This window comes from Pantherophis guttatus, chromosome 4 (genome assembly GCF_059756535.1).
Source record: "Pantherophis guttatus breed Tessera chromosome 4, ASM5975653v1, whole genome shotgun sequence".
Classification (NCBI taxonomy): Eukaryota; Metazoa; Chordata; class Lepidosauria; order Squamata; family Colubridae; genus Pantherophis; species Pantherophis guttatus.
The window spans coordinates 26,889,329-26,903,869 of NC_142066.1; the positions used below are offsets into that span (position 1 = coordinate 26,889,329).

The 14,541-nt window shown below is 42.2% G+C and overlaps 1 protein-coding gene across 8 annotated transcripts in view; it reads left to right on the forward strand.

The window, feature by feature from the left end:
* TAOK2 (TAO kinase 2) overlaps positions 1-14,541 on the forward strand; it is a 45,624-nt gene that overhangs the window by 26,105 nt on the left and 4,978 nt on the right. For 4 of the 8 annotated variants that reach the window (XM_034419675.3, XM_034419674.3, XM_034419676.3 and 1 more), the window contains exon 17: positions 917-5,952. In XM_034419675.3, coding sequence (XP_034275566.2) covers positions 917-3,055 — 2,139 coding nt within the window. In that variant the 3' untranslated portion in view covers positions 3,056-5,952. Of the gene's footprint in view, positions 1-916; positions 5,953-9,994; positions 10,208-11,258; positions 11,442-12,813; positions 13,395-14,541 lie in introns of those variants that run through there. The other 4 variants (XM_087893870.1, XM_034419677.3, XM_087893871.1 and 1 more) reach the window with 2 other exon arrangements.

Genomic DNA, 14,541 nt, shown 5'->3' on the forward strand with positions numbered 1-14,541 from the left:
TTCATAATATTTGCCAAAATATAGTTCCATGGGGGTTATGGGTCCCAGATTTTGGACACATTAGATTAATTAATCCATTTGAGGGACCCTCAGTTCAAAAATTGCACCATTTCACCCAGTTAAAGGTTATGGAAAGGAGAGTTTTAAAAGGAGAGAAAGCGAGAAAAGCAGCACCTTGAATTGCACCTGGAAGTCTATTGGTAAGTGCAGCTTCCTAAGCAAGAGTATTCCTGGCCACAACTGTCACCGGCTGTTTGAACAGGCGCTGTAAGTCCATGCAGATCCTCAAATTGTGCAGCAGTCCTGAAGGGGGAAGTATTAGCCCTTTCAAAACTAAAGAGAGAACCTCTCCAGATCTGGGTAGTCCACATACTCAAAACCAAATCACTTGGTCTTCTCAGGGTTTCTACCCATCCAGATCCACATAGCCTCAAGGACTGGAACAAGACCTTGTGACAATCACCTGATCAGCCCAGAGTCAAGACATACAGTTGGAGATCATAATCCTGATATCTGATGCAGTCTCGTTTAGATGCTACGTAGCACGTGTGAGGAATACTGTATTGCGTGAGGTGCATTGAGGTCTAATCCACCTTGTGTGTCAAAAGTCTCAGGCTTGATCTCCCTGCCAACACCAACTAAGCCCAATGACAGAGAATGGAGGAGGACCACTCCCAATCCCTAGATGATCCAGAAGGATGTCATGGTTGATAACATCAACTCTCATATGCTTGTTATACAGATAGGATACTAAATCAAAGGGCAATGAAAGAGTTGCTGTTGTCAGGCCATTAGAGAAGGGTACTCATTGGACAACAGAAAGAAAAGTGCTGAGTATTTCATGTATATTGGAACCATAGATAACTATTCAACATGACATTCTGACTCTGCTCTCTTCCCCACCCACAACCTCTAGGAACTGAACAAGAAACAAACACAGAAGGACCTGGAGTGTGCCATGTTGCTGCGCCAGCATGAGTCCACCCAGGAGTTGGAATTTCGTCACCTTCACACTGTCCAGCGTACCCGCACAGAGCTTACCCGTCTGCAACACCAAACTGAGCTGTCAAACCAGCTGGAATACAATAAACGCCGTGAACAGGAACTGCGCCAGAAGCATGCCATGGAGGTCCGGCAGCAGCCTAAAAGCCTCAAAGTAGGTGCTACCTACACGCCGCCTTGCTGCCAGTTGTGTCCGGAAGGGCAGGTTGTGGGAATTCTGGAGTCAGGGCAGGGGCACCCAGGGGTGACAGAAATGGACAGATATGAGGCTGGAAGTCTAGATTCCGGAGAGGACCTTTTGGGTGGACATGGTCCTTGTGACAGTGTGGCAGGGGATCAGGAGCATCTGGCAGATTTGGAGTACTTGCACACTGAGAATCTAGATCCAAAAGGGTGTCAGTTGGATGTCCTGGAGTCGGATTGTGTTTGTGATGATCCAGGTGATGTTACACATGTTGGAGAGGTTTTGGAGTCAACTCAGGTTGAAGCTGAGGTAGTAAATTTGGGAATAAAATACCCAGACCTTTTAGAGATGTATACACATACAAAGGACATTTTAAAGTCTGAGCTAGACAGTCATGGACAGATGGTCCAGAAATGCAGCCAAAAGGAGGAAACTCCAAAGCTGGACGCAGTGCATATTGAGTCTCATGTCCAAGAGTGGTCACAAAAGGGCGTTCTAGGCTTGAGGGATCAGGTCATATTGATGTCAAAAATGAGAGATTGTGGAGAGGTGAAGTCAGATTGGCCCTGCATGGCAGATATAATTTCAGATGGGCAGGAAGCAGAAAATTTGGAGGAAAGACAGGAGTGTCTGGGGCTTGACGAGGAGAGTCACGATGCCTTAGATTCAAGCAGCAAATGCTGGATTTTAGACTATTCTGTGGCAAGCCTAAAACAGCAAGAACTGTATGGCAAGGGAGTTACCGATGTAGGTCTAAGCCAGGAGTTTTTTGGAGAGCTGGATCGCTGCGGAGATGCTTCTGAGGCTCTGCTGCCAATCTGGGGGCGACCAGGTGTTCCGGAGCCTGATGGCCAAGAAGCTGATGATGAGCTAGAACCATTTCTATGCAAAGAGGATTTGTACACTCAGTCTCTCCCCACTATCCTAGAGGAGGGGTCCTTGAGAGGTTCAGGTGATGGCTGCCTGGCCGGTGACGATCCCTACAGTCAAGGGGAGGCTGGCAAATCCCATCCGGGGGGCCCTCTGGTGGCAGCCGTTTTGCCTCATGTTCTCTGTGTGGTTTTGGCCTTGTTGGTCTCTGTGTATCCTTGTGCCCCCACTCTCCTGCTTTTGCTTGCTGCTCTCTGGGCCCAGGGGGGGAGTTTTCAAGATATCCTCCTGGCCCTTGAAGGATTCCTAGTGGGCCTAGCGGTTACATACACCCTGTTGCACTCTGTTTTTCTTCTCTCCGGGTCTTCCTTTCTTCTTCTTATCAAATTGGGGGGGACAGTAGGGGTTGTGGGGTTGAGTGCCAACAGGGGTCGCCTATATGTTCCGGTCATTCTTTTGGCTTCCTACCTCTTAGCTTCTCCCTGGGTTTTCCTGCCCCTTTATCTCCTGGGGGCCCTGGCAAGGCACAGCCTAAAGGGATTTCCCCGCCACGCACGTCGGTTTTTGCTCTTGTCTCTCCTGCATCTCCCACGCCCGGTTTTCCGCATCCTGCAGCGCCTGGGACTGGTTAGCGAACAGGGGCTCTTCCGCCTCTTCCCCAAAACAAACAAAGGCAGCTTCCGGAGTCGTATCCCAGTATTATCCCGCCAACAGCAGCCACTCCTTCCCTGGCATCACCGGATCCTCACTCTCCTTGCCAAACCGATCCGTACCCTCAACAGGATCCTCACCAAGGTGATCTGCGCTCAGTTGCCCCCTTCTGTGCTCCACTGTCTCAAGGGCTTGTATGTTCTGAGGGAGGAAAGGCCCAGCCGTATCCCCTGCTTGGTGGCACGTGCGGCAAGGCTCAGAGGCCATTTCAGTGGGCCAGTGAGACGGTTGAATAGAAGCAGTGGTCGTGTGCGTGTTTCTCCACCGGTCAGGAAGCCCTGGAGATAATAGCCCCTCAGAATCTTGGGTTTCTACACCTTGCCTAACATTGTGAAATGAGCCATTCCAGTTGAACTGCCTGTCTCTTACATGGCAATGTTCCGTGCAGTGGGCCAGCTTCTGGAATTCTGGGGAATCAGACCAGAAGCACTTTTTCAGTATTTACTCTCAAAGCCATTTTTTTCTCCCTCCAAGGTTTGTTGATGTTTTGCTGTCTTCTTACCAGGAGGCTCTGGGCAGGATGTATTTGGTAAAAGAAGCTTTAATATGGGCAGAGCGGAGAACCAAATGTTTGTGCAAGCTCTGATTGTTTACATATTGGGTGTGGACAGGAAGTTTTGTCTTGTGTTCATTGTGTCAACGAGGAAAGAATCACCTGAGGCCCTTTTGTGTCAGCTATTTGGGAGGACCAAATATTTCCTATTTCCATCATCTGGGATAAGGCGTTGAGCTCCAGGTTTGCCAAAAAATAAATAAATAATGTTCCATTCTTAAAATTCTTTTCAGTAACCCCTATTTAAAAGATCCAGTAATGGCTGCTTTTTCTATCTTCAGCATCTCTTGCACAGTGAGGAGATACATACGTGTCTTCATTTCAAGCCATTTTTACCTTCTGAAAAGCTTTGCGTTCCAATTCCTGCTAAAATACACTAGTTCTTCATCTGCCACAGAGAAAGAACCCCCTTATGAAAACTTGAGAAATTAAACATGTTTTTAAAAACCAAGTCCTTCAGCTCCCGAGTGTTTGCCTAGTTTAAGTGATTCTTTCGCCGTTCATATATACTTCCACTATTGGTATGTGTGTGTGTGCATGTTTACACACACATACATATATTTATCATTTTTCACCATATTTGTAACAATCCCCCTTTTTAAAAGTTTGAACTTGAATGTACATTATTTGTATTTGTTTGTGGGTAGACTGGTAAGTTTTATATAATTTTTTGTGGAGGGAGGAAAGGGGCGCTAATAGAATTTTTAAACAATACAATTCGACTGAAAATGGGAGAAATTCATAAAATGACAGCTTATTGCTGTAGATTTTTTCCACTTAAAACAATAATGGGCCATCCAGTAACTTTTTTTTTCTTTCTTCCTTTTTTAAATGAAAAACCACACGCTGGCATTTGAAATGAACGGTTTGGCATTGCGGTGGTTTGCTTTAGTGTAGGCAGTTGCATTTTGGTCAAAGAGAAGAAAAATCACCAAATATGAAAATTTTATGTTTCTGTATGAATGTCTCCTGCTGCCAGGGCATAGGCAACCACTTTGAGCTAAATAAAAACCAAAGCTGTTTTGCCTTTTAATGCTTCTCCCGGCGTGGTTTGAGGCCTTATGGGCAGGAGAGCAGCCTTTTCATTTTTTTTTACAAGACTGGAAATGCCTAGACCATCTCTAAAGTGCAAGGGTGGATCTCCGAACTGAGATGCTCCACTTTTCTTATCTTTCCCAGGGACCAGCTATGCCTTATCCGTAAGGAATGGGGTGCCCCATTTGGGGTAAATGCTTCATAACATCACAGGCCCCCCTTTCCTTCACTTTTTATACTTCTTTTAAACTCTGCTACCTTTTCATTTCCAGGAACCATTTCCTTAAGCTTTAGGGTGAAGGTATTAACACAAGTCTCACTGGCTAGTATGGCATGCTTGTCCCCAGTCATCTGTAGCTTTCTCCTCAAGTGTCCCTGTCACACTGGGAGGAGAGACCTATTTGTTTTCATCCAATTAATAGCCAGGTTAGAGAGTTTTGGAAAACCCAAATGCTTGTGCTGCTTCCCTATATGGCTCCAACTGTTTTTCCTTTTTTAACTTTGAGCAGGTAAGCACTAAACTCTTACCACAGCCTATTCCGCTTTTTTAACTCCAGTATCTTGATCCATTTTAATTGTGACTTACTGAAATCCTCTGCATTGGGATGACTTTGTCAAAGAATAAGGGGAAGCTGCTGTATAAAATCCCAGTTCAGTTTGCATTAATTATTTTGTTGGTTAACTAGCTTTCAAAGGTTTTATTTATTTGGTAGGGAACAAAACCAAAAGTCCAGTGAATTCTATATAAACATATATCATCACAGAATCCATATTTTTTAATCCACTCAGGATGTATATGTAACTGACAACAAACAGAGTGATCCTGAATTCTCCCACTTTGAGAATAAATCCTGTTTGTTTCAGTAGCAGTTAATTAAGAAAATCGGTTTTGCAGATTTTTGTCTTTCTGAGTTCTTCATCAACTGCAGGCAGTACCATGTTTTATAGAATTAAATCAGTTTGAAACGGTCTTCATTTTTATTTATTTTGGTAGCATATTTTTAAAACGGTTACTTCTGTGCATTTCTATGTATTTTTTTCAGTTTCTTATATTCATTCATGTTTTAGTTAGTCCACCTCCCTCCTCCCAATTTGCAACCTCACCCATCAATACATTTCAGATTATTCTAAATTAGATATAATTCCATGTTCATTGATTCTGGCTTTTGGTCCCATGTTTGCATAAAGCACATATCTTGTATTTCTCCCTTTTTTGGTTCACCTGTGATTTTTTAATTTATTTCAGTTTTGCAACATCCACGGATTTGTGTATTTTTTAGCATTCCTCTTAACCTTTTCTTTCTTTTTTTTTCTTTTCTTTTTCTTTTTTTTTTTTTTGGCCAAGCTTGTTTTCATTAATCTAGATTCTATTTTGTCCATTTTAATAATGTATTTTGTATTCCCATTTTTTGTGTGTTTGAATTGTTTTTTTCCCTCTATCTTCACATTTTAAAAAAACTATGTTAAATAATTTTTAATTTATTTCTCCCATTTCATGTGAGGGGACATTCTTCTGTGGTTTATTTATTTCTCCCTTCCCTGTTGTGGATGCATGTGAAATTTTGAAGGAAAAAGAAATAAAAATTCTGCACCACAATTTACCACCTCTGTATTGTGAGTTTTGAGTTTCATGTGATTTGATTTTTAAGAAAATAAGGCACTTAAACTTAAAAACGGGGCTATATGTCTATTTTCATGCACTCTGTGCCAAAAACATCCTCAAGTGATGTACTTTTAGATTTCCAAAAGTAAAATTATTTGGAGGGTGTAAGTGGAGGTCTCTTCTTCCACATTCCACTGTTCTTCCTTAATTCCTAGTACCTCATTTCTCTCTCTATGGCCTCTCAAATGTATGAGGTGTTCATGAAATGAATTAAAATAACATACACAGGTGAAAAATGTATAATCTGGACAGGTTTTTTTCACACCATTTGTGGTTTGGGGTCATTTTAAATGTTGTCCAAAGAGTGATGAAAGATCGTAGCCATGAAAAGATTACTCTTGAAGTGTAGCATAAATTACAGATAATTGAGTAGGTTTCTGTCATCAGAAATGCAAGGAAATAAACATTTTGCTCATCAATGTGAGCTTTGGGGTGAATTAGACTCAGTTTAAATAAAAAGAGAATGGCGTTTCCTTGGCAGCTCAAAAGTTCACTTCTACATATCCAAAACTCATACCATAATTGGAAACGTAGCTTGTAAAGGGGAAAAAAACATGTAATTTTAACTAACCCCACTCCTTGCATCATATTTTGTGATAGTCGGGTAGATTCCTGCCTGATGCATCAATTTTTGCTCAAAATGCCTCCCCTCCCTTTGTGTTCTCCATGTGGCCAATTTAGCATCGATCATGGGGGGCTGTAGTCCACATAACTGGAGTGCACCAAATTGGGAAAGCTGGTGTTAGCATTCTTCACAAATTATTTTAAACTAGTAGGTTGTACTAATTCTGTACTGAATTGTTTCTTGTGATTTTTAGCCTGGCTGATAGAACAATAAATCACTGAAAGGCCTAGCCAAAGAACCAAACTTTTCCAAGATTTAAAAATCATTTATGATGTTTGTTCTTGGTAACTTGCAGGTCCAATTTTGTCGAATGTATAAAGTTTCTGTCTGTCATAACATTTTGTACAATGAGAGACAACAGATAATTTGCCACTATTGCAGACTCTTGTCTCTCGAAATCAGCTAAATTTATTCTATCGATGACTGAAAAATATTATTTTGGGTTTTGCTAGGCAAATGGGATGTCTTAATGTCAATTTGACATCATAATGCTAAAACCTGCTCTCCCATCCTTCCTTCCACTTCTCCAACATGTATTTTGAAAGGAACCTAAATAATGTTTAGATTAGGCCTAAAAGGACTAATATTTTAAAAATATTTTTAAAGTGAATGCAAGTGGATTGGGAGTTACCCCCAACAGAGCTAAGTCTTCAAAAGGTATCCTGTGGAAACTTTTCCACCCTGAACATGAGTCTGAGAAGGAAGAATATTTTCTGTTGCAGAGCAGGATAGAGGATGAAAAGCCATCATCAGCTCATTGGGGAATGGGTGTTGAGAATATCACCTACAATCTATATTTAGGCCATGATGTGGAGCTGCAGTGATGTCATTTTTTTTATCCAGATTATGGTAATTTGGACTGAATTTTTTTTCCCACTTTAGCATTTTTAGAAAAACCAACATGTTGTTGTCTCAAAGGTGCTTTTTCCAAAGGCAGCTGGATTGTTTTTTCCTTAAGGAAGAAAAACAAAATGTTTGATTCTCACGCAAAAAACTTCATCTGTTGTGATGGCGATGGTGTGTGTCTGGGTTGGAAGGACAGGTACTGACAGTTGAGACTGAATGTTGGGCGTGGTGGGGTGGAAGGATAGGTTCTGACCGGGGAGATGGAAGGACTGTATTTCTTTGCAATCATCTGGTCGTTAGTGCTTTCTCTGAGAGCTGTTGAGGCCACTTGGGGGTTTATTTTTGCCCTCAGGGTCACCTGAATCAGGGTGCAGTTGTGGAATCTTCTTGGAACTGCTGCAAGAGCTGCGTTGTAGACTGGAGGTAAGTGATGCACAACTAATGGCACTTTGATTCAGATGATCCTGAGGGCAAAGATAAACCCCCAAATGGCCTCAAGAGCTCTCAGGGAGAGTATTAACGACCAAATGACTTCAAACAAATGCAACCCTTCCAACCCCGCCATCTGGTCAGAACCTATCCTTCCATACCCCACCGTCCGGTCTCAACTGTCAGTATCACCACCACCACCCCTGCCATCGGAATTGATGACGTTTCTTGGATGAGAAACAAAACATTTTGTACTTCTTCCTCAAGGAGAAAAAAAAGTCCAGTTGCCTTTTTGAAAAAGCACCTTCGAGACAGCTGTGATCCAGGTGACTGAGAATCTCCACAGACATCCAACATACAGTTGTTTAGCACACTCCAAAGTGTGTGTGTGTGTGTAAAGTTTCTGATATAGTTCAGAATCTGCCATATCATTCATTTGTGCCTTTTATATTCAGAAATGATCACTGATAACTCAGGAAGAAACAAACAAGGAAATATTTACTGAATGTTTGTCCAAGATTTAAGCCTTTTGAGCAAGCAGACGCCTCGTAAATTTCTCTCCTGAAGCATCTTCGGCTGTCGCCTGGTCACCAGCCAAACATAGATAACTAGGAAATAGAATCAATGGGGAGAACTAGCTAGTACCCTTCAGCTACTTCTCAGTTCATAATACAGATAGTCCTTGACCTATGACCAAAATTGGGGCCAGGATTTTCATTGCTAAGTAAGGCAGTTGTTAAGTAACCCATACCCAATTTTACAACCTTTTTTTGCCACGGTTGTAAAGCAAATCACTGCCGTTGTTACGTGGATCATATGATAATTAAGTGAATCCGGCTTCCCGTATGGACTTTGCTCGTCGGAAGATCACAGATGGCAATCACATCATCCCAGGATGTTGCCACCATTGTAAATAAAGGCTTGGCTTGCCGAGAGCTTTAATTTTGATCGTGGGAATGCTGTGATGGTTGTAAGTGTGAGGGTTGGTTGCAAGTCACATTTTTCAGCACCGTTGTAACTTCAAATGGTCGTTAAACAAATGGTTGTAAGTCGAGGACTACCTGTAGGGCCTGTAGGAAATTTCTAGCGCATCTCCCTTCCTGTTCCCATTGTCCTAGTTATTCCACAGGCAGCCATCCTCCCATAATGGAATATATGAAGCTTCTTCATCGACTTATTCCATTGGTTTTTTTCATGCAGCCTTGTGCCATTTATCCTTCATGAGGTCTTAGCAGAAAGAAGACCCTCCTAGTCCTATTACTTGAAGCTCATGGGCAGTGTTAGCAAATGCATACTGCACTGTTCTTTCAGAGGCAAATCCCATTTTGGGATATTTCTAATTTAATTGGGTATGTCCACTCTAGTGAAAAGAAGGACTAGGGAAGACATGATAGCAGCATTCCAGTATTTGGAGGGCTGCCCCAAAAAAGAGGAGATCAACCTATTCTCCAAAGCACCAGAAAGCAGACAAGAAACTCAGCAAGGAGAGAAGCAGCCCAGAACTAAGGAGAAATTTCCTAACAGTTAGAACAATTAATCAGTGGAATGACTTGCCTACAGAAGTTGTGAATGCTCCAACACTGGAGAAGAGATTGGACAACCATTTTTCTGAACTGGTGTAGGGTTTCCTGCCTGAGCAGGGGGTGGGGGGGTGGGGGGCTGGTTGGACTAGAAGACCTTCAAAGTCCCTACCTATTCTATTATGTTGTTATTTTTCATCAAGCTATGATCCAGGAGGCAACTTTTCACTGCATTAAAGCTATTTGGTTGAGCAGAAACTATTTCATATTGGTGTTACTTTGATTTAAGTGGGAACATTAGAATAGTAAAATTATTGAGTAAAACTACATTTAGTTTATTCCCACCAAAACCCCCACTGGTGGGAATTGTTTGTCTAATACATGCTCCTGTCTCTCTCTCTCTCTCTTTCTCTCTCTCTGTCTCTGTCCTCCTCTTCCTTTCGCATTTGTTCTTTATTTGCCATTCTCCTTCTCCCCCCTCTGGTCACTGGCATTGTTCTGTTTTTGTTTTCTTGTTTCCCCCCTTTTTCTCCTCTTCCTCCTCTTGCTCCCCTAGTCCAAAGAACTGCAAATTAAAAAGCAGTTTCAGGACACCTGTAAGATCCAGACGCGGCAATACAAGGCCCTTCGCAACCATCTCTTGGAGACCACCCCAAAGAGCGAGCACAAGGGGATTCTCAAGCGTCTGAAGGATGAACAGACCCGCAAGCTGGCCATCTTAGCCGAGCAGTACGACCACAGCATCAATGAAATGCTCTCCACCCAGGCCGTAGGTATCCTGCACTGCCCTCCCCTTGGGTGGGAGAGAGGGAGGAATCGGAGAAGAGTGTTTGCCAACTATGCTTTGAATCCCAGGCCCCAACCAATTCTTTTTTTTAGTTTTTCTTTCCATCCTCATCCCTCTTCCCCCAGCTTTGGCCAGCAAAAGTTCAACATAAAATGACCAATCCCATTGAATATGGGCTGACTACTTGAGGTAGAAGTTATCTACCTTGAATAAAGCCCGAGAGATTGATTTAATCCTTAAAATATGGCTTTGATTTTATACCAGTTTAATTGTCGTGCTTTTTCCCAAAAGAACATTGGAAGAGAAGATGCTGAAGAGTAACACATTTTAGAGAGCTGTAATTGCTTGCTCTCAAAACTGAAGTCCCCAAGGCTTCCTTGGGAAGAGGCTGGCTGCCAAGCCACAATGTCCCATTGTGCAATGGGGCCCTTGTTCACAGGGCTCCGATGCATGCTTTTCTCTGTAGCATCTTCACTCCCAAAGAAACCCTTTCTGAGGTGGGTTTTAAAGTTCTGGGGCTGATAGAGTTCCCTTTGCCATAACTGCATAAGGAATATCAGCTTTGAACTCCTAACTCCAAAGGAACGTGGACATGACCACCAGTTGTTTGATCTTTAAATGGACTCCACCTGCCCCTGCCCTTTATTAGGGCAAGTATGAGGTGCTTTTCCAAACAGAATAGACAGAAATCCAAGAGGTACCCATTGTCCTTCATTGAAATGGAAGATGCTCAACTAAGTTGAATTTCTAGCCATTGTCAACTAGGGAGCCCTACCACAAGCAGGAATTTTCGCTATATAACCCTCTTGAGGTAGTGAGCCCTCCACCAACAGCTTTGCAAAGCAGACAGCCTAAATGGAGCCATTTTACAGATTTCTGCCTTTAGTTTGAGGCCAATGCCCATTCCAGAAGCATAGGGAAACTTGGATTATGAAGACCTTGAGGCAAAGCTCGACTGTCCCTTTAAGAGCCATGCTATCCTAAGGAGTGGGTTTTGTGATGTAGGACTTAACGTCTCCTGCTCTCTTCCTAGCTGCGTTTGGATGAAACTCAAGAGGCAGAATACCAAGTCCTAAGGATGCAGCTGCAGCAGGAGCTCGAGCTGCTGAACGCTTACCAGAGCAAAATCAAAATCCACACCGAGGCCCAGCATGAACGTGAGATCAAGGAGCTGGAGCAGCGGGTATCTATCCGCAGGGCCCTCCTAGAGCAAAGAGTAAGTATTTACCGCTCTCCCTGCCTCTCCCGGACAATCTATGGAGCTTGGGGGTCCAAAGATATTCAAAGCACCCACCCAGATTTGTGGCCCCATCATCAATCCCACTCAGGGCCCCCCAAATGTGAATTGTTCTCCTCCATGCAAATCTGAGCTATTTATTCTCTCAGTACTAAACTAAAGATGAACAAGCTTTTTCTGTTAAGTGCTGTAGTCCCTAGAAGAATCTATTGGAGACCATATATATCAAAAATGGGTGGAGCTTCAAGTGGTTTTGAGCAAAGCCTAAACCACAAAGGATTTTCTGATACCCCCTTTTGACCTCTCAACTGACATTCCTGGTTTCTTTTTTCGGCCTTTTAACATAGCTGCCTCCACCTGGCAGCCGAAAAGAATTCTGACATCAGGCTGTGCCTCCGGCAAAAAGTTATCTATTGGTAATCCATAATCACTTGAGAGGCCCTGTCTGAATCAGCAACTCTTAATTACTGTAGTGTAAATAATTGCACTTTCCAGGCTATAGTTTGGGGTGAGCTGTTCTGGGCTTTGTGGATAGTGTTCTCCTTGAACTACATTCTGGAACAGAAAAATCTCAGTGGTTGAATGGTGTTCCTATTGATCATAGTGTACAGATAATTCCTTTTGAAAAGTTGGGGAAGTGTGGGCTTGATCAGTTTTCTCTAAAGTATGTGCAAAAATCAATCAAGAACGCAAACCACTTTTTTTTTTCTGGAAGTGCACAATCTCTCTTTATTGTTCTTTGCTGCTTCTTTTTGTGACTAAGCACTAATTTCTTTGCTTTTTAAGGTGTCATCTATTCATGGTCATTTGGAGTTGAGCAGCTTCTAAATTTAATAAAAGAAGTAGAAAACATTCTGTTTAATCAGGAGCAAGTCAACATCCTATGCCCTTCTGCATAGGATGGTAGCTCCAGGTTTCTGGCAGTGGCCAACTATCAGGGTGTTGAAGACTAATACGGGGGAAAAGGTGTTTTATGAAGTTTGCTCCTGTTGGGTGTGAGGATGGTTTCTTCAGTGGGAATTCACGAAGGAGAAGGTTTAACAACGTTCTGATGGCATCATATCAATGATGTTTCATTAATTGGCTTCCTGGAGGGATCTGATTGGTCACTTGAGAAAGGCTATTGGATTCTCCTGAACTTTTAATCTGACTCAGTCACTCAATAACATTAGTCCTTCCTCCTCTTTGTTTTCCATGGAAAGTAAAGAGGGAATAACAATAGTATACAGGTAGTCCTCAATTTACAACCACACTTGAGCCCAATCAAGACCAGAATTTCCAATGCTAAGCAAGGCAGTTATTAAGCATGTCACATGTGATTTTTATAACCTTTTTTTTTTTTTTTTGCCAGGGTCATGAAACAAAACATCACAGTTGTTAAGAGAATCCGGCAAAGCCCCCCCCCTCCCCCACCATTGACTTTGCTTGTTGGAAGCCACCTGGGAAGGCTGCAAATGGTGATCATGTGACTTTGGGATGCTGCAACCATCGTAAATAGATGCTGGTTGTTAAGCACCGAAATTCTGATCACGTGACCATGGGGATGCTGCAGTACTCCTGTCCTCAACTTATGACCACAATTGAGCCCCAGATTTATGTAGCTAAGTGAGAAATTTGTTCATCGAGTTTTGCCCCACTTTACGACTTTTTTCATCACATTTGTTAAGTGAATCACTGCAGTTATTAAATGAGTAACACGGTCGTTAAATGAATCCGTTTCCCCATTGACTTCGCTTGTCAGGTGGTGGTAAAAAGGGGATCCCATGAACCTGGGACACTACAACGGTCATAAAAGTGAGTCAGTTGTCATCCAAATGTCGATCACATGACCCTGGAGATGTTGCAATAATTGTATGTGATATGGTCATAAATCACTTTTTTTAGTTGCCGTTGTAACTTCAAAAGGTCACTAAATGAACTGTTGTAAATCAAGGAGTACCTGTAGTCGTGTGCAAGGACTGGTCAGAATGACTTTTTTCAAGAGTTCCAAATAATCTCCAAACAAATGGTTGCAAGTCAAGCACTACCTGTGTCACTGCTTTGAGTAAGAAAAACTCTGTGGAATTTTAGGGTTTTCTTCTTTTATTTTCTGTTCTTCAGTTCAGTTTTAGCTTTGTACTTCTACAGCTATTTAGATGAAGTTACTCCTCTCCTTCTACTCCCAACCATTTTCAGTTTTTTTCTATTCTGGATTTAGAACTTCTCTTCCTCCTAAATGAATTGGAGGCATTCATAGTTCAATTTTTGTGTGGTGTCCACAATTCTGAATAACAGGAGTCCTATACCTCCTGTTCCCTACTAGGCAAGGCGATTTCAGCTCTGGCAGCAAAACAATACTGAACTGTGCTTTCATAAAGCACTAAATTCCTTTTTTTTAACATAGAAAAATAGCTGGGAATAACCATTATTCAGGGCACTCCAATTGCATGCTCTTCCTGTCTTTGTAAAGTACCCCATGGGATCAGACTCAGGTGATGCACCTGAGACTCTCGCATGACAAAAGCAATTATTTAACTTTTAATTCCTCAATTCCTGCGGAATTTGCATTCCTAAGAAACTTGCAAAATCTATTACAAATGGGGCTGCTTTGTTCTAAAGTGGGTTTTTTATATTAAAATGTTTTTTTAAAAATTAATCTGAGCTAAAAGTCCGTCCAATCTCCTTTATCTTTCGTGGTTCTTTAGGTTCAGCTATGAAGTTGCAGGCATCTGACTGAAACCGTGAGGATCTGAATACAGATTATGAAATAAGGCCTATCCCATGTGCCTCTTTTGGGGATAAGGAATCTCCGTTATCTCTAATTTAGGGCAGATGTGTTGAGTGCTAGGTCTCAGTTCCTCATTTAAGCAATTCACCCAACTTCATGTATATCTTAAAGAGGGTTGTTACTGAATCCAATTCTTAATAATCTTGGCACAGGTAGTTATCGATTTACAACAACCAAGCCCAAAATTTTTGTTGCTAAGCAAAGCAGGTTTAAGTGAGTTTTGCCCCATTTTACGACCTTTTTTCCCCACAGTTGTTAAGTGAATCATTGCAGTTATTAAGTGAATCATGTAGTCATATGAGCACAGTGGTT